Source organism: Diadema antillarum, unplaced genomic scaffold (genome assembly GCF_040938485.1).
Source record: "Diadema antillarum isolate AM-2024a unplaced genomic scaffold, OU_Dant_1.0 seq00000506_RagTag, whole genome shotgun sequence".
Taxonomy (NCBI): Eukaryota; Metazoa; Echinodermata; class Echinoidea; order Diadematoida; family Diadematidae; genus Diadema; species Diadema antillarum.
Window position 1 is genome coordinate 70,839 of NW_027271461.1, and position 27,150 is coordinate 97,988.

The 27,150-nt window shown below is 37.6% G+C and overlaps 1 protein-coding gene across 1 annotated transcript; it reads right to left on the reverse strand.

Annotated features, from left to right (window-relative positions):
- Positions 1 to 1,968: 1,968 nt before the first annotated feature.
- LOC139733945 (protein cramped-like) lies at positions 1,969 to 26,500 on the reverse strand. The gene is made up of 19 exons (XM_071644758.1): positions 26,378 to 26,500; positions 25,710 to 25,972; positions 24,425 to 24,549; positions 20,367 to 20,459; positions 19,774 to 19,834; positions 18,973 to 19,093; positions 16,670 to 16,752; positions 15,302 to 15,413; positions 14,172 to 14,253; positions 12,172 to 12,942; positions 11,717 to 11,860; positions 10,725 to 11,072; positions 9,629 to 9,700; positions 8,859 to 9,111; positions 7,774 to 7,922; positions 6,535 to 7,030; positions 5,798 to 5,952; positions 4,854 to 5,030; positions 1,969 to 3,458 (listed from the first exon to the last, which is right to left on the reverse strand). Exons 1-19 carry the CDS (start codon positions 26,437 to 26,439, stop codon positions 3,243 to 3,245), a joined length of 3,783 nt encoding a protein of 1,260 aa, XP_071500859.1. The 5' UTR covers positions 26,440 to 26,500; the 3' UTR covers positions 1,969 to 3,242.
- Between the last annotated feature and the right edge of the window lie 650 nt (positions 26,501 to 27,150).

Genomic DNA, 27,150 nt, shown 5'->3' on the forward strand with positions numbered 1-27,150 from the left:
CGGGAAACTCAAAAGAAAAAAGTCATAGAGCATCGCGGCGAGAGCATTGCGTGTTGCTGAGTAATCGCGCGAAATGTCGAGGGGGGGGGCCTTTTAGGCCCCCCCAGTCTTTTTAGGGTTAAACATGCTTATCATCAATAAAGCAAAATTGGGATTGACGTTCCAAACATGTTAAATATCTGAATGAGAAGTGAGTGTGATGTTGACAGTTTTGCTCTTTTTTCTTGACATGCCATCAGAGCTATCATTGTGAGTGGCAAAAACTTCACAACGAAAACTTTCAAGGTATTCTAAGATGGTGTTCAAGATGCGGCTTTTGGTCTAGAATAATCTTGATTTGACTTGAGAAAGACACTTCTATTAAAAAAAAAAATGCCACTTGTTTCTTCCTTTCCAATAGACACTGTAAAATTCATATTTTCCGAGTTGCTTTCAAAGTGATATTCTTCTTGTATTGATAAACAAGAAAGGCAGTGTCCCACCTACATTCAATTTGGACTCATGCTCCCCCATGTGACAAAATGCACATTTTACAATAGGACACAAATAAGAATGTTTACCCTATTGTCTAAAGAACATTAAAAACAATGCCAACCCCCCCCCCCCCACCTTTGCCTGATGTATTTCACACTCTTCTTTGAACTACCTTTTATGGAATGATCCCTCTTAAAGTGTGTCCCTTTTGAAACAGGGACAGGGTGTTAGTTTCTAATTACTCAGAAAAAAATAACACTAAGGTGTATTTCTGTGACATATCATACAAGATGTTGGGAGATAAGATTTTTCTTCAACCAGGCAAAATTTTGTGACATTTGCCAAGAGGGATATATGACCTTTAATGCCATTACTGATGCATATAATCTGCGTACTAACATGGCATGCAATTAGTATTAGCTTCATGTTCTTTGTACAAAGCTGACAGAAAAAAAAAAAATGCATTTTGTGATGCTGCGATATTACAATCCAATTTGTACTTTAGATAGACCCATATAAACACAGAAAAAAAAAAAACCCAACAATGCAAGACAGAATAGCTTATTGTATCATGCACACCAAATCTTTCATGGAACTGTCTATAGACTTTTTCTCACTTTGATTACATTCAGGTAAACTGTCAAGAGATTTTCCCCTTATCTTTGGGATTTTTTTTTTTATTAGTGAAAAGTACCTTAATCTGTACCAAAAATAGAAATCATTTAGAGAAAAAAATGTTAAAAATAACAAAAACTTGGAAGACAGTGCAAATTTGGCAAGTTGTGATAATTCCTACATGTAAACAGCACATATGTTAATTTGTAGATATATGTTAATTGGTAGATATGTTAACCACTTTTTTATATATAACTTACATAATGTATGATGTTGGGAATCAGAGAATAAGCCTTGCCGACTCTGATGTGTGAACTTTGTGTAAACTTCAGGATTTGTGTCAATCAATCAACTTACGCACACCTGTTAAGTCAAACTTTGGGATTGTGAACTAATTCATTTTAAACAAAAAACAGGACAGTCCAGTTATATTTATCCAACTGACAGTATGAATATACAAAACAAATATATTCCATAAATATATCAATAAAAATGTGTTCTTATATTTCTACAATAATACTGACGTGGACATTTCAAAAACAAATTGTTTACAAACATGTATGTATGCTGGGAGGAGGGGGCCAAATTCCACATCTTTCACATAAGATGACAACTATGTAGTCTCTACCAGGCTCTACATATTAGACCTAAATTATTCACATCAAATCTGTGACTACCATAATCATTCTGACAAAATTACAACTTCACTGTTTTGTCGCTTCTAGATAACCCTCTACAGAATCTCTCATCCAAACTATGCAAGGTTAAAAAAATATGAAAGACCAAATGATTATTATAAACTAGGTATGGGCAATACCCATTGAACATATAGTTTGAGGAGAAAGACTTCCAAATAATACCCTTTAAACCCATCAAACAATTAAATATTTCATTTTCTCCATTGAGAAAAGTACACAAACATAAAACTGGGGACATAACTGCATTAAGCAGAGGGATTATGGGATTCAAAATTTTCCTAAACCTCAAACAGAAATATTACGTGTTTGATGGTTGGTTTGTGTGTTTGTAACATGGAAATCATGTCAAGAAATGGGCTCCGGGTCTACAACTTACATCAAACTAGAATTAACTCCTACTTGAATTCATAATTACTCAAACATTGCAAAGCAGTCTTGGTCCTAGACCTTCTGAGGTGAATAGGCATGGCAAAAATCAAAACAGCAACCATACCAGACAGAATATATACCTCCTAGCTTTGCACACCAACAGAATATGTGTTAGAGTGGCAGCAATGATATTTGGCACACAACACTCGGGTCCATGTCCTTGACCCATGTGTGTCACACTTTTAGTTGAGCTGAGCGGCAGTGAAAGTTTGGACGCGATATGATAATATGGTGTCTCCGTGATATGAAAATAATCCCAAAATAGATTCTCTATTACATCGCTGTGCATCCTTTGAGAATTACTCGCTGGGAAAAAAAAAATTCATAGCACTTTATGAGTGTGTCTTGTGTAAGGCATAAAGTCAGCCAAACAATAGAGGGCTCTGTTGAAGAAAATGCTCCAGCTTCTTAAAGATGGTGAGGCTGACCTCGTACTCGCCATTCTGTGACAGACTGCTGTTGTACTCAGAAGCCAACCCCGGAGTGAGACGGCTTGCTTGACATTATCTCGAGGCAGTGTTGAGAACCTTTCCTATGTATGTCCATCCTTGGGGCAGCCTTTAGATTCACCAGCCTACCAATACTTCCATCACATGGAATAGTTCCAGCACACTGTCTGCCTTCATATGCTGCAATTACGTACTGCAGACATAAAGGTTGTACCTGTACTTCTCCTAAACAAACCTCTGCATGGCATATACATACCACAAACCAACTTCAAAAGCTAATAGTGCCGTGTAGATGAGTATGCCCGTCATACAACCCTACACCATCTTCCAGTATGAAAATGTCATCAAAGCTGTCATGTTTCTGAGTACAAACAGTAACTGCCAGTCTCAACCTCGCCTCCTGCCTGCCTTGGTGTATTTCTGAACGTTGACAGAAGTGGAGCCATGCCATGACAGACCTCAACTTTTCATAAAGAGTTGCAACCCAGTTTGAGGTTGGCCCAAGAAGGGCCTCAGACCTACTTGTTAGGCACTGAATGAAAGAAGTCTCAAAGGGGTGTGGATGACAGTGGATGGTTCATACATCCACCAGTGCAGCTACTTCTGTGGCTTGGTGTCCAGCTTTGGTGTCCTGGGTGGCCCTCTCCATCTCCTCTGCAGCAAGAGCCTTGTCGATGATGTTGTTCTTGTGCTGGGTGTCGGACGTTGCTGAGAGATGGGCTGTCAGGTCAGCAAACTTGGCCACATAGTCCATGCTGTTCTCATTAAGCATTACTTGCAAGGTGGAGTCGACCTACAGAGAATGACAAACAGGAATGCGTACCAATGCAGTCCTTTCTTTCAAATGAACCATCTCATATGAATGATAGCAAACAGTTCTAATAGATTTTTGAAAATATAGAGACTAAACATCTGCATCATGATGAGAAAAAAATATATTGCCCACTGTACTCTTAGTGCTGACACATAACAAAATCAGAAAAAAAAAACAACACCCAAACATTACTGTGCCAGAAAAAGAAAATGTTTAATGCATTTTAACATTAATAGTTAAACTAGATATATCGCTACGGCTACTGATATGCCTCCGCCATAATGCATGGTTCTCCCAATAGGTCTATAGTACAATGTCTTGACAATGTGTGATGACAGTTTCACACAATTGGCAAAATATTAAAATGACAGGTTTGCCACAAATGTGCTGAATGTTCACTTTCCTAGAACTAGGTTCAATTGGATGAATGATTAAAACATCAGAGTGCAGGTATTGGGGAAACTGATGATTTTTACTTGACTTTTGACCCTTTTATAAGTTTATGCATTGAGTAATTTTCAAGGTATTGAGAAAAAGTATAATTTCAGTATCAAATGGGAAAATAGCATTATCTAAACCTGGCCTTTGACCTTTGACCTCACAGTTCCAAAGAGAATCACTGTTAGGTTGAACATGCATAAATATGTAAGTTCACGATGATACCTTGAGTTACTTTCGAGATATGGAGGAAAAAGCGCAATTTAGCACTTTCACTTGACCTTTTACCTTTTGACCTTTGACCTTTTGGCAAGAAACTTCCCCAAAAATATATATTGGGTAATACATGCCATACATCAAGTTTTAAAAAAAAAACAACCTTCAGGCATATTGCATTTTAAGGAAAGTAGTGATATTTTGAGGAGTTGACCTTGACCTTTTACCCCCTGACCTTTGACCCATGACCCCCAACTTCCCTAGATAATCATTGCCCATCGGTACAAGCATATATACTAAGTTCCATGAAGATACCTTGAACCATTTGCGAGATATGGAGAAAAACATGAAATTTCAATTTTTTTCACAAAATAACCTGTGACCTTTGACCTTTGACCCTGTGACCCTAAAATCCACACAAAGTATTATCCCCCAAGGATATACCCTCATACCAAGTTTGATGTAAAACCACCACACCGTTCTTGAGATATCGACAAAAACAAAACGGGACGGACGTACGTACGGACGGACGGACGATCCGAAAACATACTGCCTCCGGCCACTTCGTTGCGGAGGCATAAAAATATCTTTCCTGCAGGAAACTGCATATCATCCTGTTAGTACTGATATGTTTGCGGGTGCTAACTTGATCTATCCCCTCATTGAGGGGCTCTATGAAGCCTGGTAACCATAGGAACAGACATGTGCCGCCAAACTTACATCTCTAGTAATGATGGAATCTCTAGAAGACTCAGAGAGGATGCCAGGAGGAAGGGCCAAGGAGGAGGAGGAGGATGCAGTCGTGGTAGCAGCACCAGAAGAGGCTGGGATGGACCGGTCCTTCTTCTCAGGAGACTCCAAGTGTCCAAGCAGACTGGACATTGATATGTCCAGGCTCTGAATGAAAGGGGAAGGACAAGTGAATACAGTAAACTTGACAATACAAGCAAAGGGAGTGTCATAATTTCCAGCCTTTCACTTTTCCACAAGGTCTACGATTAACAGCCCTTTCTCTCACAGGACTGACACAATCAGATGAGATTAAAGGGTGTCAAAACCGACTGACTCTAAATACGATTTTAAATTCAAACTTCCTACATGTGAAATCCTTCCAAAGACTCTCTGATAAAGGATAAAGACGTCGTTTCTTTGAATTATTATCTTGACAGTGCTATGATCACCACTACTACAACAGATCAAAAATGAACCACGCCACAGAGGAATGCATAAGAGTTTTGAAACTTCACAGCCTATAAAATTACAAAAGTAAAGCCTGTCATTTTCACTTCCTATTTGTTACACTGTAACAGTTTTTTGCACCCATAAATGGTAGTAGACCTAATTTGAAAATTGCCACTAGAGGTTGAAGAGTAAAGAGATCCACTGCCATGTCAAATGACAATTCATACCTTCAGTACAGCACCCAGTTAATAATCATGATATCAAAAGAACCTTTCACCAGAGGCAACTTGAAAAGTTCCTACAGTGAAAGACACAATACAGCTCTCTCTTCATTATATACTTATAACCCCATGAGCTACAATCTGACACATGCTCTTTCTATCAATCATGTCACCTAGTGAAATTTGGGTTAAACTGGGACACCTTGACCACAACAACTGCTACATTACAGGCAATGAAACAGACAGTGAAAACCCACATACCTCTCCATTGAACCACTGGGCTTCAGGACCGAGTGAGTTAATCTTGAAGGGCGATGAAGTGGGACTGCTGTTTCCAATGTCTCTTGAGAGAGTGCTGTTCAGTAAGTCAGCTGTAGTCGAGTTGGGACTAGTGGCCGATATGTTCTGTCCAAAAGCTGTTAACGTCATGAAGAGAACCAAAGGATTAATGGCATCACCATTGAAACTAACCAGCAATGAAGCCTTTATTCAAAATTTCTTAATATTGGACAGTAAAGAGTTCAAGGCATACAAAGATAAAAGAGGACAAGAACAGGTATGTTACGAAATTCTCTGACTTCAAGGAGAATATCCTGCAAAGGAGAACATCCTGCGAAGGAAAGATTATCATTGGAACTGTTTCAGCACCAAAAGTGCCACAGGAAATAATTCTTTCTGGCACTGTCTGAAAGCAGTTGTACAGTCAATATATCAAGAAGAGAAATAAATGTCAATATTTTCTTAAATATAATATTTACCATTCCACCCCCCCCCCCCTTAGATCACACTATTTCTTTGCAAGCAATAAGAAAGCTGAAATGCATTCATATTTTGTTTTTCTTTCTCTACAGAATAACTTAACTTTGCAAGTAGCGCCTAATGAGACCAGCATGGACTATGCAGCTCAGTTTGGTTCTGTTTTATGTATTTTTGTTTTGCTGATGGGATACAGTAGAATAACTTCAATCTGAGAACACAGTAGTAGTTCCACTACTTACTTCTGAATGTTGTAGAGTCAAGGGAAATTGATGACAACCCATCTCCATTCTCCGATGCTGAGAGCGAGATATCAAGCAAGGCTGAAATCTCAGGAGGCGAGATGTGCAGAGTGGTGGTTGGCTGCATGTTTGTTGATGACGGCGTGTCCCGCTCTGAGACGACAGGTGTGTTTAAGAGGGACGAGTCGGCCACTGAGATGGGCTGCATGGGGGTCATGGGCTGGTTCACTAGAGAAGAGTTGAGCAGTGACGTGCCTAATGTCGTGCTTGGCCCATCCTTGTGGACAACGACAGGGGTGTTCAGCACGGAAGAATCCATGGGTGACGGCGGTACAGTACCTTGTTCCAGGATCACTGTGGTACTGAGGATCGATGAATCAGCTGAGATTGTGTGCGGGGATGTGCGTGCTGGGGTTGAGCAGCCCAAAGGCTGTGATGGGGATGACGACGGTAGCGGTGAGTTGCACAGTTGAGATGTACTAACTTGATTAACCTGCTGAGAAAATATCATTCATACAACATAAGAGAAATGTCACATGAAGCTCTATATTCATTTCCTCAACATAAAGCCTGAATGGGAAATAAAGTTGCCACAAAAAGGCCAAATATGAAGGACATCATGCCTCACTATTGCATCAGTTTCTTTCTTGTAAAATATTGGATGAAATGAATCCTTGATTGTGAAACCATGAATGTATATTATTTCTCTTCTTCAGCTCTGCACATATAATTTGACAGGATATCAATCATATAGAAACAAAAATATCAATGTTAATACCAAAACCTTAATGTAAATATTTATAAATTGCTGATAACTTCATTTCATGTGTTGCTTGGTTTCTATGACTTAACTGGATTTAAGAAGTTTTGAATGAAATCATTACACAAAAGTGCATAATAGTGGGTTATTGTATCATCACTTAGGAGAGAGGAATAATTTGTTCCTTTATTGGGTTATTCGTTGATTGAGAAGTATAATAAATTGAATGTGTTGTTCACCTTTTTAGGAGGATCCATACATCAGAAGCACATGTGAGTCTTTCCACTCACAATGGTATTTGAACTGAACCACCTATTACATGCATTACTCATTTTATTATGCATAGTGCAATCAAATATACATGTTCTATACTACATTTAAAAATCATTTTTCTACACTCTACTATGTACAAGTTTATGTGAACTGTCTATTTTTCTACAAGTTGCTGAGAAAGCAATGAAGTTGAATTTGACTATTACTTGAGACTCCGGAGCTGGGCTGCTGGGCATGAGAGGCGAGTCAGGTGAGAGGCTTGTCTGTGATGATGGCTCGAGAATATTTCCTCCACTCAAAGGTGAGTTGGTAACATTCACAGGAACAATCCTCCTCACCACTGTCTTGGTTCCACCTATGCAGCACACAAAATATCACACCCTATCACAAATTTCATCAACTAGCACAAAATCTACTGCTCTGGAGTTCACCTAAGTTGCTCATATCTGGCACATTCAACAACAGAAAGACAGGCACTAATGTATTTATCTATAAAGAACAATTATTTCATCTAAAAATGTGGAAAGTATGTGACATTAGATATATTCTCCATTGTTGACCTGTATAAAATAGCAGCCATGTTCCTATGGATGCACTATGCATAAGTCTTGTGCTTCATCTGAAATACCCATGAACATCTAAATTTATGTTATTGGGTGAGGTGGCGGAGGGGCTGAAGACAAGTTATCTTCATCCATAATCAAAACCTTTGCATACAGGAAAATTTTTAAAATAATGATTCAGACACAACTTCAAGTGATGCATGACATGCGGTCCTATCATCTCACAAAACCATACTCATGTGATATTTACCTAGGAATCAATTTTATATTACTATGACTTGGGGATGGCTCAAGAAATATATGAAAATTACATTTAGGTCACAACTTTTCTGGTTGTGGAGCTTTTGCTACAAGTAGAAGGGCAAAGAATGATGGTGAGCTTAGCAAAAATAACTTTGTGCTAGAGCCAAACTGAAAACCGTCAACTGTGTTAATTTCTAAAACAGCTCTCCGATATAATATCTTATGTACAGAAATAGAGTATTCATTGCATACATGACATTGAAAGAAAATCAAGTTGCTGAACACAGAGAGCAAATGGCTAAAAAAAACCAGGACACTCAAGATCAATCAACCCTCCATTATCTAGGGTCATTGGTTTTGAATGAAAAGCAATGACCTAAATATTCCAGAGAAAGACATGCCACTTGGTAATAATGCCTCGAATGAAGAAAATGTGAGAACTACTACGATCTACATATTAATGAACATACTTCAGTGTCCTTTACCCGAGTTTGGAGCTATGACCGTCTTGGTCACTGTCTTGCCCACCCCTGCAATGGTGGTAGTAGACACTCCTGTGATGTTAGGCTTGATGGGCCTTGGCTGCGTCCTAGATGGCACCACGTTGCCCAGGGATGACATGTTCACCTTTATCGGCATGAATTGACCCATGTTGGCCTGGGAAGAGTCCAAGATGGCCATGGAGACCATGTGATCTGCCTGTTTGTCGTTAGGCAGCGGCCGTGGCAAAATTGTCCGCTGGAGAGAAAAACATGAAGGGCATGGAGGTGATGTAGGAGTTTTGAAGTGAAAAGAAAACAGTATGCCACTGAATCATGTTATTATGTAAGTATTCCATCATTTAAAGGGGATCACTAAGAAAATGCAACACAAAACAAGCTTTGTAAACTATCATTGGACATTAAATTTCAGAGCACATTTAACAGGGATGATGTGAACTAAAGAAAGATGCACATTTACACACATACACCACACATACCATATCCATACCCACACCACACAGACACACACACATACACAGATATACAGGTGGCTACAGGTGGCTCAGCAACTTTAAAGAGAGATGGCTGTGAGTGGTTCAAGTGCTCCGGGGTAAAAAATTTACATTGCTTTTATGATTACAGACAAAAATACAGTAATGTCAGTGAGTTGCATGCATAAATTTTACACTATGATAGTACTCAAGACCAAAAACTGTCAATGACATCCCAATACCTTGTAAAAGGTGAGTTGGAGCTAAGGAAAAGTTGATTACCTGTACAACCAGTGGCTTTACACCTCTCTGTCTCTTCTTCATCCTGGGCAAGAGGAAGTTTGCCTGAGGCCTCTGTTCAAGAGAATGAAATAACAACAAATATCTAATCTGTGTACTATTCACTGATCATGCCAGAAACTAGTAATCAGTTCAATATACAATGGCACAATACAAGTCTGGTTCCTACAAACAAATGTGGACATTGTCTAGTCAGATTACATAACCCAGTCTGAAATACATCAGCATTGCAATAGATTTAACAATAGACATAAAGCAACAACCTACTTGACCTATGTACTGAACAAGAAGAGCACATAAATCACCAAACTTTCATTTCTCCTGACTGAAAATTGATTAGAAATAAAATGTAATCGACTCCATCAGGCCAATGTACTATAAAACTAGAAATGTTTTTGTGCAAATTTTGTGACAGCCAAGTTATCGCAAATTTGAAATGCTTGCAAACGTTATATGCATTGAATGCCAGTGGTAATTAGGGAAATTTTCACGCCATGAAAAAGGCCTCGGCTCCATTTCACAAAAATTTCATGACGCGAATATTTCTTGCTCTACAGTAGCCAAGATGGAGTAAGTACTTTTATTCATCGTAACATGCTAAATTTGAAAGTACCTACATAATCTTTGTGCTTTTCCAAAGAAATCCAGATAAAACCACCAAAAATCTCCTTGACAACAGACTATGAACATCAACATGATGGCTATGTTGTTGAAAAGTCATATGATATGAAATGAAAGTGTTACTGATCAAACAGTCACATAGTCCCTGTGATCACTACAAAGAATATCAGAGGTAAAGTGATGTAAATACTGTATACACCAAATATTTTGTGAGGTCTTATTTTTGCGAATTTCGAGTCAGGTGCTATTTATGAATTTAAAAACATGCAAAAATATTGACTTCTATCCCAACACAAATGTATATATGCAAGCATACATTTCTCTAATGATTACTGTACTCCACAATTGAAAATGTAACCATCTGCAAAACTGTCGGAAAGTCCAAATACGCAAAAGATTAGACTCGCTAAATATACGGCCTATACAGTATATAAATGCAAAAATGGTTTCCACAGACCTTCATCTGCTCAAACTGGTTCAGCATCTGCTGCCCCTCTTGAGCATGGCTTGGTTCCTGGGACCTCCGTAGAGCGATCGGTGCTGCGGACTTAGGCACAGCAAAGTGAACCTCCTCCTGGGGTGGGTCTGCTTGGTTCTTTTCTCCATGATCAGGTTGACCACCCGCTGTTGATGCTGCCGACCCCTTCCCTGGTGCCTTGTTGCCGGCAGCACCCTTTGAAGAGTTCCTGGAACCCCCACCGCGAGGACTGCGGCTGTTGGCAGGGCTGTTGTGACTACCAGCCTGTGACTTTGATGGAGGGGTCTTGTTGGAGATTGGTGAGGTCACGACTCCTACAGAGACATACTGAAATGAGACAGAAAGAATAATGCTACAGTTTGCCTTTGGGCTACATCAGTAATGAAACATCAGAAAATCACACACACCTCTCCTCCTATATCCTCCTAGGCAAAACTAACAAATCCTTTGAGAGACCAAATTCCATACCTCAACAACTTATTTTGAAAAAACAACGACAACAACCAAAAAAGCAAAACAATCTCAGATGAGATGGAAAAGAAAAAGAAAATCTAGCAGCAAAGAACATGACAACAATCACAAGTAAACAGTCTCTACAAAATATAACAGCTTTTGTCTTAGTTACCTGACAAATTTGATCTTTCTTTTTTCAAAGAATAACAGGGATTTAATTTTGGAAGAGGAAAAGCCTGTTTTCAAACTTGTTATAAGCTGGAGCCAATTCACCTCATACAGTGCACTCCCATTATAACGAACGCAGTTATAATGAAATTCTCATCTCAACAAAATAAAATTCCAGGTCCCCAATTATCATCTACATAAGTTCATGCACTTCACTGTTCGCTTTTGATGAAATTTCGATAAAACAGAAGAAAACTTCCAGTCGCGAGGACTTTGCTATAACGGGAGTTGCCTGCATTTGCCATTTTGCATATATGCACTATAAAAGCAAAGATTGAAAGTGTGTCTACCTGCTTGGGCTTGACCACTTCAGTAAATGAGCTCTTGGCAAGATTGACAAGTTTATTCATCATCTGATTCCCAGCCTCCTCTTTGGCTGCATTTGTCTTCTTGATGAATTCGTACTCAAATTTGAGCGTGCTTGGCTGACCCATCTGCAAAATAGAGAGGACTGTTGTTAAAAGTGCCTAAAGTCACAAATCAATACCACATGGAAACAGAACAACTTTTCACTTCACGCTAATATTGATCTATTATGATAAAATGAGAATTATGGAATGGCCAGGACATTCAAAATATTTTCCATGAATGATGCTTTATATTCATCTTGCAAAGCAAAGATTATGTGGTGCAATCACATGAATCTTTCCTTGATTTCTTAGGTACTGACAATTCCCACATTCCAATCTTTACTGATTTTCAGGAACCCCACATTCAGAAACCATGAAATTGATTGTAAGATTACCATGAGGTAAACATCAGTGATGTTCATGCCCGTTCCAGTTTTTGCTGTCAAACCATTTCTTAAAAGTTCATCCTTGGATAACACTTTCTCTTCCTCTACAGTCTCATCAGCCTTTACATTGCCATCCTGTGACAAACTGTCCGTCTTGCCATCGACTTGAGCTGAAGTCTGGGTATCTTTACTGCTGGCCACTGGTACACTGGTGGTAGCAGAGTCTGTTGCCTTGGAAACGGGATGCGACAGGATGGTGCCAGTGGGCTTGGCAAGAGACAGGGCTGGTATGTGGTTGCCAGGGAGTGTGAGAGAGAGGTTACTGAAGGTAAGGGTGTCTCCACAGTGTGTGTCAGTCCCATTGGTTATTGTGGAGAGCAGGTCCCCAAGTGAATGGTTGTCTCCGAACACTGAGGACAAGTTCCCTCCATCTCCATCTGTGATGATGGGATCTGATGGATGATGTGATAGCAAGTCAACCTTCACATCTTGGATGTTACCATCGAGATCTGGATGCAGCATACCCTCATCATCACTGTTCTCATTTTGATTGCCGGTCTTGGCATCTCCATCCACCTTGGCACTCTTTGGTGGGGAGCCACTGGCTACTGTGCCTTCATCACTCGGCTCTTCCTTGGCAACCATTGTGAAGGGCGTCTTACTGTTAGCATGAATGAAACATCCCTGCAGCTTGTGGTAGGGTGTGATTGTTGTTCCTTTCGGCACATGCAGCTGCACTTGACTGAAGTTGCTCTTGTCCGTAGGCTTGAGTGAATGTAACTTTATACAGGTTAAGAGAAAGTTCTGTTTAAAGATACACACACACATTCAAAGACCATGGCTAGCTGTGTATGTACATTAGTGCCAGCTATGTATATTATGAAATAACTTTTGTTCAATATAAGCCTACAATATCCTTACCCACCAGAGCTGTGCAAGGGTAACAGCTATAACATACATTACAGTGTTCAAGCTACTAGAAAAGTCTCAAGTTTGCACGATAAAGCTATGCACTCGGTCCAGTGCGATAAATCTCACATTCTTAATTTCAATGACTAAACAGACACAATACCAGACACACAAATTTATGTGAACTGAGAATAGTGAGCACATTATTTGCATATTTTTATGCTTGTTCTTGTATCATTCTAATCGAATATATATTGTCAACCAAACTCTTTATTAGGGATTGCTACACATGTGATGGCACCATTAAGAAAAATCAGAGTGTCTATGAATGGTTAAAAAATAAACAAACTTCAATTCTATTCCCCATCAACTTATCTATTAGGGGCCGTTCACAATTATCAACATTTTCACAAGCGTACAAACCGTACATTAGGGGGGAGGGGGTCAACACTCGGCGTACGCTTTCCAATTTCGAAAAATGTTGATCCATATTAACAAATCCTGTTAACAAATAGGTGTCCAGCATGTGCCCAGAAATATCCTACTCGGTATCGACTGCTAAAGCACCAGGATGAGGAGGGACACAAACTGAAAAAAAGGCAGACCAAGCAAGAACTGTATACAATGAAAATAATGCGAATTAAAAATCAACATTTTTCTTCGTACACTTTAATGGGGGGGGGGGGTCTTGAAAAGTGTATGGTTTGTACACTTGTGAAAATGTTGATAATTGTGAACGACCCCTTAGACTGTGAACATTAAATGCATTTTTATTGCCAAAAAGTCTGAAAAGTGGGTTTTTGGCAGAGTAAAAAAGTCTGAACTCAGATTAAACCACAAATTCTGACATCCCTGCTGATATAATTTATCCAAATTCCAAAATTTAAAGATACATTGCAAATCAAACATCAGGCACAGCACTGAAATAATTATCAATGTTTAATCACATGTGGTGACATCTTTATATACTGAAAAACCCTTAAGAAAAGACTTGAAAAGTATGGATCAAAATATGTCATATATGATACATCATTTTATTGATGGTGATTACAACAGCACGTACATACATGTACATGTATATATCTGTTAGAAGAGGATACCAATCGAATGCGGTGAGGTGTCCATTTCTCTGACAGGTAATTCAGCAAGTTACCAATGTCCTTCTGGAGTGGCACTACAAGTCTGCAGGGGGGGGGGGGGGAATAAATAAATAGCATTGCCCAATGTATAACATGTCAATATCACACAAATCCTACCATCTTACCACAAAGAATCCTAAATATCAAGAAATCTTTCAGCTTTTTAGCTGCCTAGTTGAACTCTTGGGAGTTTGAAAGTTGTTGCTAATATTTCATATCTTTAATACATCGCCGAATCCATTTATTTGATCAATACTTATTCCAATCACTGACAAACTATCAACTGGCTTACTGCTGTCCTATCTGCATACAAATTTTGCAAAGGACATACCGGTAAAACTTTACCAAGATTCTGTTGAAATGCATAAACACAACAGATGATGTTATGATTTTCTGTCATCACCACTCAAACAGATAATATAGTCTACTACATGAGCTGGAAATTTTAACACATCTTATGTCTGCAGTGTAATCTTTCTCTCCATATTAGAGAGTTTAGAGGTATAACAGGTAGGGCTTTGGACTATACACAAACAGGAGGTAAGGTAATGAGTTTGTATTCAGCACACACCCTGGGACAAGATGTCTTCTCCACAATGTCCCTCCAGCCTGAGTGGAGAGATGGGTACCTAGCTATGCTAGCTAATCATAGTAATGACAGGAGCCTACTGAAAAGCAGTGCTGCTAAAACTGAAGAGGCTACCCTGGGTACATAAGACAAAACCATTATCATTACCAGAACAGTGGACTCCCATTAAAATGAAGTCCTCGGGACAGACAATTTTCTTTCGTTTTATCGAAATTTCGTTAGAAAAAAAAAAAAATAAATAAAATAAAGAACAAAGAGCTAATAATTTTGCGGCCTGAATTTTTACTTTGTTGTAAATGGAATTTCATTATAACCGTGTTCGTTATAACGGGAGTGCACTGAACCTCCATCATTACCACTATCTGCAGCAGCAGCAGCAGCAGCATAATCCTCACTATCTTTACCATCATCAATATGGTTATGTTCAGTATCATTACTTGGCGCCTTTGAAATTGAATGCAACTACTGTTGAGTAGGTGAGGAAACTTTGGTGTCTGCTGACCTTAGGCGTGGATTGTGTGCCACTCCCTGGACTTCTGCCCATGCAGCATTGCTACGTGGCTGCAACTCCAGCAAGACTCTTGCCGGCAGTTTGACAGGTTTCTCCTCTTCTTCTGGGGAGAAAAGAGAGCAAGAATGTAAGTCATCAAACTGCCATCCATGAACAATACAGCCACCCAGCAAAGGTTCTGAAGCTAGTGCTTCTCTCTCTATCCAACTCCATCTCACACTCATTATAACCTGAGGAAGTTAAACACAGTAATCATGAAGTGTCAGGAACAAAGGTTTCTCATGCTTGAACGGCAGCAGGCACTGACCCATGCAAATCTCCCTCACAAAACCCAGTAAAATGTACACATCAAGTCAATATGCCTACAAACCTGCCAAAGCCCAGAAATAGGCAGTGCTGTGAACTTAAAATGTGCTTTTGAATATATTTTTCTTTCACAATTCCAGTGTAAGCACGAGGCGATGGCACTTGATATGACCACAGCACAATGCTACCCTTTTGCATAATCCCACAAACAACCTAATGCTCAATGGGTAGAATCTATCCAGGATTGAGTAGAAAAATTATCGATCCAGTTAAGAAATTAAATCCTTGTGAGAATTTCCCTTCATATAGTAAACACATTTAAATATTAATGAGGGACGTTGGAAGTGTTTCTGCCAAAATATGCCCTGACTGCCCAATTCAGCAGTGAAAATGACATACAAAAAATGTGATACATTGGATGTCAATGCACTATAAAGAGGTGTCCAACTGAAGAACTTCCTGATTATCAAGTGCTGTCTGCCTAAATTGCCAAATCCTTGGGATTGCTTCTAAATAGTATTGTTACATGGCCATATTCTGATCTTCTACTGATAGTATTAAACGAATATCGAAAGTAGAGGAAAGCTAATAAAATTTGAATGCTCAAATTCATAATTTAGTACTTATAGAGAATTACATTCTCATCAATTTTCAATACTCTAACACAGAAAATGCTAAGTAACCACTGAACTGAGGGTCAATTTAAATGAAAAGTCTCCCAGTAATTCATCAAAGGTAATGTACCATGTTGTTTTCTGTTTTTGTTTCTTTAAGCAGCAGCATGGACTATGAGCAAGTACATAGATATCTGCTGCTTTCTTTACTTTAGGAATGAATTCCAAATTCATCACTTCCAATATAATATACAGATGTTGTTTCACTAAATAATAAAACAACGTAGTTTGAACAGTTTTCTTAAAAACGATGACAGTTTCCAACTACTCCTTCAACTGTTCACAGGTTTAACTACACAGGATAGATGTTCAACAGGTGAAAGGCTATTTACATCAATATCTACAGCATATCTTTCCCTTTTGGAGGGAAATTACTCACTCAAGTTCTTCAGCTTCTTCAGAGCCTTGCAGACAGGAGTTTTGAGCTTGACATTCCTCCCATTAAAACGCACATACGTGACGCTGGCAGAGAAAAGGATAAATGCATTATTCAGGAAGACATCACAGACTCTACCAAAATGTTGATGTCCTTTACGCACATTATTTCAACATTCTATGAACTCTCTCCCCCCTGATTTTTTGTAGTTGGAATATTCATGAAATATACTCCTTCAAACAAAACAACCAATAGTATCTCATATAAGAGGGAAAAGTAAAAATACTTGCTATGGCAACTGACAACTTGAAAGTTTCTGTATCTCTTCATATTTGGCATGATGTCACTAGTAGACAGAGTATTAGGCATCACCTTTGGAAAAGGTGATAAGCACAATCAGGGTATGCAATCATGACTTTCTCACTTTAAAAAGTTGTAACTTCTAAAAGAATGCACCGACTTAAAAATTCACATGCAGCATGCTAAGACATCAGTAATCACATGTGGTAAGACAATAGCTAATTTCTTCTCATTTACTGTTAATTATCAAAGATTAATTACCAAAAAGTCCCCCAAAACCCACGTAATGCGTCAAAAAAAGCGTTTTACAACTTATGTAAAATCAAGATTTGAGGTCCATATTTTAAGTCTACCCCTATGTGTTTGGTATCAAATTAATGGATTTTTTCCTGGCATTGCTTGCATGCAAAAAAAAAAAATAGTGGTTCTTTCAGCTGGAGAAAGTTATGAGGTCTGAAGTCCCGTCCTGGTAGGAGTGTAATGCTGGCTTATTTTTGTGACATTGTGACCTTTTAACCCATGCTGTACAGCTATACATGGAGAAAAAGCTTATTTTTCTGCTTTTCCTGAAAGTACTGAAGACACACTACAATATGGTGCGCTGTTTGCCAATAAATGTTCAGCCAGTTTTGAGTTTTGAGCCATTTTCAAATGCTGAGGAAAATAAGTGCAGCCGTTTTTCAGTATTTTCAGTGAGGTATATCCTAATTTGACTACTTAAAAGAATCTTTTCCCCTTATTGAATATCCTTGTTTTTTTAACCATGAATTGTACATATGTAGAAATCTATTGTGTGAAAATTTAGCAAATTTGAGCAATAGGAACTTATTTTTTATATTTGTACAAATTGCTGAGGATAAAAAAAGACTGCTACACGACTATGTTATACTGCATGATGGTCATATGATAAGTGTTCAGTGTTCATATTTCAATGCTTGTTCAATTTCTAAAGATATCATAAGCAAAAACATAGTATTTTGGCTTAATATGTCATTGTTTGAGTGTCACAGCTTGGATATCAACTCAAGTCATCATAAATCTTACATTCATTCTTCTATCTGTGTTTACAAATATGAGAATTGATCCAAACACTGTGCGCACATTCAAGGTCAAACTGTACAGATAATTTTTTGATGAAAAATATCATATCTTCCAAAGTACCAGCCCTAATTTCATAAAAATTTGTAATAATGGCCACTATATGTCTGTTACCTATTCCTGAAAGTTTCGCCTCTTCACTCTTTGGCAAAAGTGAAATATGATAAAATATGTAAAAGAGGTTTTATTTGAATTCAAAATAATACCTACAAAATTGATCATCCATTTCGAGAAGTGAAAATATGAAATTTATTCATATTTTGTGATATGTCATGGCTATGTGCTGGTGGTGAATGAAAGGGATATTTATCAGGAATATCTAACAGCAATATCAGATGAAAAGATGAAAAAACATTCTCCTTTTTTTAAATGAATTTTTCCAATATATTAGTCATTTCAATGTAATTTGACACCCCTAATTAAAATGCTAATTTATGCGCAGTTTAATGCAAAATTTTGACTCTTTCCTTACATGAAATGAAAATTTGAACACTCGGCTACAACAAACAACAAAAAAAGCATTTTCACCAAGTTTTTTTCATTTTTACCCTGTTACACAGTTGCATACCCTGATTGTGCTATTGACCAAAACTAAATGGAGTCATCACCTCTCATTCACTTCCTGTGTATGTGTGTCCTGCTAGCCGCTTCACAAATGCAAAAGTGTGAAATGTAATAAGTATTAGTATTCTATGCTAAAGTACTACATGGAAACATCATTAGTCACATAGGTAGACAGATGCCATCAGTATTTCTGTTTTATGTTTTGTGTAGCTTGCACTGTTAAAACTTGCTTCTAATGACAGAGTTAAGTCCTTTCAGAGATGATAAATCAAGTTTTCAGGGCTGTAAGTAACTTAGTACAACTTGATAGGAGACTCCATGGCAGTGAAACCAGGATATCTTACCCCTGTGTGACCAACTGGTCCAGTTTCCGTTTAACCTTGACGTTAAACCCTCCCTTGAGTTTCTTGCGCAGCTCTCCATAGTTGATGAGTGCCAGCATTTCAGTATTCACCCTGGGTTGATCTGCAGATGATCATAACACAGAATCTAAACTTCAATCTAATCTCATTGCTTATCAGAAGTATATTCTAATTACTAGAATAAGTGTCAAGCTTCTTACAGTTGAAATAAAAGATTTGGATTGAATTGATCATTTGAGTGATGGTTATATTGTTAGAATAATGATTTATCTTATTTGTAACATAATAAAAACATCTTTTATATTCCAAAGATGTACTACCAGCAAGTGCAGAAAATGGAAGTTAGAAACTGCATTCTTAAAGGACAAGTCCACCTTCATATACATGTGGATTGAGTGAATGCAGCAATATTAGTAGAACACATCAGTGAAAGTTTGGGGAAAATCGGACAATCCGTTCAAAAGTTATGAATTTTAAAAGTATCTGCGTAGTCACTGCTGGATGAGAAGACTACTACAGTGTATGATGTCATATGCTTACAACCATATAAAGAAAATAAAAAGAGAATTTCACAAAAATTTTACTTTTTTGAATAAAATGCACATATCTTCGACTTGTTACTGACATGATACGTTAAGAGCAATATTATTCCCCCTGCCTTCTGAAAGAGAGAAGTCAAGCATTTTGTTATGCGAGAAAAGTGAAAATATGTTGAATTTTCTTTATTCTTTCTTTCGCAAAAATAAAAACCTCGCGAAATATTCGGCGAATACAGAACCATACCTGGGATTGGTGTGACACAGCTCAGGAGCTTGTGGCATGTACGATAATAGAAATGACGGACCTGATGACAGGAAGGAAACACAAAATGTATGTATATTCACAGGTTGAACATTTCTTTATTAACATTTGCAATTCAACTAAGTAGAGACATATCACATGTTCAAAATACATCACACAGAAGGTGCAATATGAAATAAAATTTGACTTTGGCCTAGAACTCCCTGAACTATGGCAATGTTATTCTCCTCATTTAAAAAAAAAAATGAAAATGAAAAACAAAACTTATATTTGAGAGGTCAAACGCTTATTGATTTATCACAACAAACCAAAATGATGCATACAGTACCTTACTTAGGCTATTACACACTTCTGTTCCCTTCAAGTTACAATATTCCACTAAAAAATCTGGACACATGCAGTTTAGAGAAGTTTGGAATGAATCCTAGTTATTTTGCCACCCATTAAAATTGTACACAGAGAACTGAGGGATGAATTTTTCCCCCTTTGTGAACCCACGAAACAGATATGTAACAAGGCACATGGGTACAACAAAACAAACATAACATTTCACTTGAAACTACACACAAAATCACCTGGTCCTTGTTCTTGATCTGGTGAGGAGGATACCCAAGCTTCTTGTGTCGATGCTCGATATACTTCTGCACCATCTCAAAATCCTTCCCATGCTATGTGATAGAGATAATGAAAAAAAAACCCACCAAAAACAAACATATAAATAATGTGCAACTACACCACTGATTTACCAAACATTTCAATACTTCAAAAAGCATATTTCATTATGAAGAAAGCATGTGTTTTTATATCATGGCAGTGAATTGACATTGTAACTACAAACACAACTGTTAATAAATGTCTGACTAAAGTAAAGTAAAAAGCTATGTCCGCACATTAAAAACTTTAACTAAAGAGCTTGAGTTGCACTCACACCTACACATATACAATTGTTTCCCTATAAATATGTCTGAATTTGTAACTGCATCTTAAAAACAATACAAGCAAACAGAGAAGTATCACAAGCTCAATGTGTGTCACCCTTCTTTACTAATAGCAAAGAAATGAAGTCAAATTAAAAGTACACTATAAGTATAAGACAAGGAAGTAGGTAAGGCAATTCACAACCAGGCCGTCGTCAATTTTGTGCAAAAACTTTCCAGGCACTGTCATGTGAAAGTCCATATCTTAGCAACTGAACTTTAAAGGCATTGTCTACTATTGGGAGCAGTGATTTAAAAAATGTTCAAGTTATATTTGATGGATACATCTAGGTCAGTTGTATCACAAAACATCCTACCATATACAAATTTTGCAATAAAGCCTAACATACATGTATAAGCAGATCACTTTTTCAAAATAAACCATAACTGCAGACGGTTTATTCTAGAAACAATTTTATTATAACTATTGTTCACAATTTTTTATATCTAACAATACTTAACATTGATTGCAAATACTAATTTTTTTTTTTACATTGGTCGTTTCTATCTGTAACTTTGACCCACCTGAATTTAATGTGTACATCGAGCCCATGATTGTGTCCATAAATGTTGTCGTATTTCATAATTCAAGGTCAAGATTACTCCCTCAAATTTGATAAAAATATATAAAAAAGTGATCAATTAAGAGACAATACCAAAAATTCTTTACGACTAGTATTTCATGGGTAAACTACTGTATATGCCTCCATGTAATGCATGGTTTTCCTAAAAGGTCTATACTATGTCTTGATAATATGTGATGACAGTTTCACATAATTGGCAAAATATCAAAATGACATGTTGGTCTCAAATGTGTTGAATATTCACTTTCCTTAAACTATGTTTAATTGGGTGAATGTCTATATTGTCTGAGAGAGCAGATATTTAGAGATTTGAGGATTTGTACTTGACTTTTGACCTTTTTAAGTTTGATTTTACATTGCATCGAGTAATTTTCAAGGTATGGAGAAAAAGTGTAATTTCTGCGTTAAATATAGCAAGATTTTTAGCATTTTAACCTGGCCTTTGACCCTATGACCCTAAAATTCCCAAGAGAATCACTGTCAGGCAGAACATGCATGAATATGTACCAAGTTTCATGATGATACCTTGAGCCACTTTCAAGATATGGAGGAAGTGAAATTTATATAGCACTTTCACTTGGCCTTTGACCTTTTGACCCTTGACCTTTGGCAAGAAACTTCCCAGAGAATCTCTATTGGGTAATGTGTGTATATATTAAGCTTCAAGAAAAATCATGGAGGCATTGCATAAATACGAGGGAAATGGTGAAATTTTGAGGAGTTGACCTTGACATTTGACCCATGACCTTGACCCCCAAATTCCCTAGATGATTGCCAGTCAGTACATGCATCCTATACGTACTAATTTCCATGGAGATACCTCAAACCATTTCCGAGATACGGAGAAAAAAAGTGAAATTTTAAATTTTCACTTGACCTTTGACCTTATGACCCAAAACTCTCTCTAAAGAATCTTTATTTGGTAGTACATCTATACACAAGTTTCAAGAAAATACCTTTAAGCATTGCAAAGATATAGGGGGGGGGGGGGGAATAGTGAAATTTTGAGCATTTGATCTTGACTTTTGACCTTGATAATGTGCACCCAAAAGTTGCTAGGCACAACTTCGCCATCTCATATACATGCCAAGTTTCATTAGGATAACTCACACAGTTTCTTAGTTATGCTGTGTACAAAATTGATTATGGACAGAAGGACAGACGCCAGACTCAAGGACAAACAACCTGAACACATAATGCCTCCAGCGGCACTTCGTGGCTGAGGCATAAAAAATGCATAGAGATTGGCAAGAAAGTTTAGATATTGGGGAAAGGAATACAGCTGTAGGTCATTGGCCTTTCGAGACTGATCATATTCATAAATTGAATATGTCATGTCTGAAGTGAATGAAACTAACTGAAGGAAAAAAACTAGAAATGTTGCTATGGTGACTGATGCCTCCGCCATAATGTAGATTGATGCCTCCACCATAATGCATGATTCTCCCAATAGGTGTATAGTACAATGTCTTCACAATGTGTGATGACAGTTTCACATAACTGGCAAATCAAAATGACAGGTTTGTCAGAAATATCTTGAATATCTTGAAAAGAGTGTAATTACAGCATAAAATAGATTTTTTTTTTTGCATTTAAACCTGGCCTTGACCATTAACCTTTGACCTTTGACCTTCTGGCAAGAAATTTCCAAGAGAATCTCCATTAGGTAATACATGTATGTTTTAAAAATAATAATGCAAGCATTGCACTAGTATATGATGGAAATAGTAAAATTTTGATGAGTTGACCTTGACCTTTGACCACTGACTATTGACCCAGAACCACTAAATTCCCTAGATAATCCCTGCCAGTCAGTACATGCGTATGTACCAAGTTCCATGAAGATACACTGAACCATTTGTGAGAAAAGTGAAATTGTAACATTTTCACCTAATCTTTGACCTTTGACTTTATGACATGAATCTCTCTGGAGAATCTTTATGCAGTAGTACATGTCTACACTAAGTTTCAAGAAAATACCTTCGGGCATTGCATGGATATGGGGGGAATAGCAACATTTTTAGCATTTGACCATGACCTTTTGACCTTTGACCTCTTGCCAATGTCACTAAAATCTACTCAACTAATTGCCCCATCATACATCATCCTTGGACCAAGTATGGTGATAGCTGCTTCATCCAGTTTTGAGTTATCACGTAAACAGATGAATTTTAGGATTTGACCTTGATCTTTGACCTTTGACCTCTGTCCGATTTCACTCAAAAATCAATCAAGTAATTGTCCCACTATACATCATCCTTGGACAAAGTTTGGTGAAATTTGCTTGATCCAGTCTTGAGTAATCGCGTAAACAGATACAATTTCATGATTGGACCTTGACCTTTGAACTTTGGCTTCGGCCAATTTCACCCAAAATCTAATCAAGTAATTGCCCCATCATACTTTATACTTGGACCAAGTTTGGTAAAATTCCAGTCAATATTACTCAAGTTATCGCGTAAACGAATGCGGACGGACAGACAACCCGAAAACATAATGCCTCCGGCACCACTTGGTGGCGGAGGCACAAAAAAGTTGTGGGCTTATATACATGTATCATGAGTGAAAATTGCATTTGGGTCAAAGTGTTCAAGTTTTATTTTCCTCTTACTTTTTTTTTCACATTACAGTCAAAATACAAGGAATTCCTTACAAAGAATTTTGATTTAATGTAATATTTTTTAATTAACCTTAAAATGCGACCTTTGACCTGTTGACCTCAGTCTTTGGTAGTACACTGTACGTATACACACACACACATACATAAACACATACACACACAATCTACTATTCACAAAGGTTCATGAACAGACTATGCCAACCTGAAGTTATTATATGCACCAGTTGGGTAAGGAGAAATGACCCTATGACATAATACATCACTGTACCACCAACAGCATTACTGCACATAAATGTCAAAAACACAGAAATTTGTCAACAACCTAAAATGTGCTGCAAATCATGTAGATGCAATATATGGTAATTTTTGGTAAATCTAGGCAGTAATAGTATGAGTATGGGTACCCAAAGAATCTATATTGTGGGAAGTTATTTCATTAATATTGTGTGTACCTCTGAGACTGCCTCAAAGAAGAGTTGTTTGTCTTGGTTACTCCAAGCCTCCCAGCGTTTCCTCTCAGTTTTGGGCGGGTCTGTTTTCCCTTGCTTCTCTTTTTCCTCCTTCTCCTTGCTCTTGTCTACTAGGCAAGACAGAGAAAATTGGAATCAACATACAGTACATGTCAATGAAACTAGCCAGTTGTCAGTCAAATCTGGCTGCAAATGAGGGTGGGTTGGTCAGAATCATCCTTGCATGATGAACAAATGCTGAACAAGTTAATTCACAACTAACAAAGTAAATCACAAAGTACTCTATGTTCAATTAAAAAAAAAAAAAAAAAAAAAAAAACTTTGAAGAAAAAGAACCAATAATTTGTAAAAACTGTTTCCTGGTAATCATAAAGTATGTTTCAAAAAAAAAAGTAACAACATATACAAGTATTTAGGCACAATCACAAAATATTTGTAACAGCCGACTCATATCAATTTGACAATATTTCTCACCTTTTTTTCCCTCACCAAAGATGCTTACCAGTCAACTAAAAAGGCCTATTAATCACAGCAATTACAGAATTGTACTATAATTATTGAAGCATCAGGCTCTGTAGTGGAGTTGTCAACTAAAAAAAAAAAAAAAATCAAAAAAAAAACATCAAAAATTAAAATCAAAATCATGCTGCAAGAAAGACAGCAAATGTACAGATTATGGTAAACAGCATTTTAGCAGTTGCTACAATGTACACAGTATGCTGAGAATATCATGTCCAATATACTGTAAGTACAAAGTGGTAAAGCAAAACAAAAATAATAGAAATGGCATAATACCCATTAGAGAACATCAACACATCTCTAACAATAACACGTTACCTGGAACTTCTGACCTTGATCTGCAGCACAAGCAGCAACTCACACTAGTTTTGATTTCAAGAAAAACAAAGTGTGGCTGTCCATGAACCAGCAGTAAATTTTCTCTACATGTACATGGTGTTATTGGTAAGAAGCCAACGTTTAAATATTAAACTACAACGTATACAACAGAAAAATATAATTTTTCATATACATCTAACAATCTAAAAAGGCATATATGTGCATGATATTTGCTAAAAAAGATTTACCGATATAAACTGCAGAAAGAAATTCTCAAACTCACGTCATGGTTCATGGATATCCCAACAGCATGAGCATCCACCACCAGCTAGTCTACAGTACAGAGCTGCCATCAAATACAATGGTTATTCAAATACCTATATTATAAATTATAAATCTATATTCAGAAATTGAACACATAATATCATACCTTGAGATGGTCCCGGAGGTGGACTCTGATTTCTTGCTGGTCTTCTGACGCTTGAGCGCAAGAAAGGATGATTTAGTCTTGATGGAGTTGTGATGATCGATTTGCTCGTTTCCAAAATCGAAGACGCTGGCACAGGTTCATTTTGTTTTCCACGCCCAGTAGTGCTCGAGCTCGTCCCGCTTTTTTTCAGCTCTCCACTTGCCGTTCTTTTCTTGCTTTTCGTAGTTTCTTTTCCATTTCCACTTCCAGACGTGACTGGCATTCTGCAATGACATGCGAATTATCGATAAAACAGAAAAGAGGAGGATATATCAAATTTCTGATTCTGATCACTTCTCGTTAGCCGTACGAATCTTTTCAAGATGGCTGCCGATGTGTATTTTCTATGCGAGAATCGTGGGCAAATTTACAAATTTCAAGCTCGATGTTTTCGTTCGAATTTCAGAAAAATCTAAAAAACTAATTCAAAACCATGTAAAATTGATCATAGCTGTCCATAAAAGCAGAAATCGGCTTGAGAATTGATAAAACACAGCATATAAGCGACGACATTTTCTTGCTACGTAAACGAGAAAAATTGTTCCACCGAATTTGAGCGACTAACAAAACACACAGGCACAGCAACAAAGCAACATTATTCTGAAGACGAGATACCACAATTTAATTACCTTCTTCTTGAAGAACATTTTGCTGTTTTTGATTCCGTGGCTGTTTTCTTTTTGCGAACCATCAGAATAAGGTTTTAAAGGCTCTGTGAGGTGTAATTTCATAACATTTTAAGAAAATATATCCGACGATAACACACAGCGCACAACGCCTTCGACAGTCAAGCCCTGGAATACCGTAAACATCCACAATGCGCGATGTGCCGTACGTGTACGTACGTTCACAGAGCAGAGAGTCGCGCAGGCGGCTCGCCACCCCTCCTCGCTCTCACCCGCGGGCCGTGAGTCCCTAGATTGGCACAAAAAACCTTCCAACTCAACTGGAAGACCTCTTCGGGTTGAGGGTTATACACCACTGCAAAGCGACGGCTCTAGAAAAAACAAACACCCAACAACTGGAAGAGAGCTCTTACATTTTTCATCCAACATGACTAAACCCATTTAAACGTTCTAAAGAACCAGAACTCCCAGATAAGAACATTTATGTAAATCTGCCAAATTGAATGATAGTTGCTTCAGCAGATTTCACTTCCTTCAGATGTAAGTAACCTGGCAGTAAGCAGACAAAAAGTTCATTGGTTACAATGAAAACATTTGTGCCAGGAATGATAAAATGCTATGCCAGTTTGGGCTTTTGATTACGCCTATATTTTAAAAGGTTAACTGTTAAATTAACACAAAAGCATTTAACATGTTTTAAACCGAATAATGGAGAACACATATAGAATTGAAGCTGAAAGTTCTCAAAGGTTAGCATTTGCAGATACATGTAAAAT

Excerpts from the sequence above, each read along its gene's own strand:
- LOC139733945 (XM_071644758.1), bottom strand. The coding sequence starts at position 26,439 with ATGGTTCGCAAAAAGAAAACAGCCACGGAATCAAAAACAGCAAAATGT. Across the intron at positions 9,112-9,628 it reads TAAAGCCACTGGTTGTACAG|CGGACAATTTTGCCACGGCC; the intron begins GTAATCAACTTT and ends TTTTCTCTCCAG. Across the intron at positions 5,953-6,534 it reads TGACTCTACAACATTCAGAA|CTTTTGGACAGAACATATCG; the intron begins GTAAGTAGTGGA and ends TGACGTTAACAG.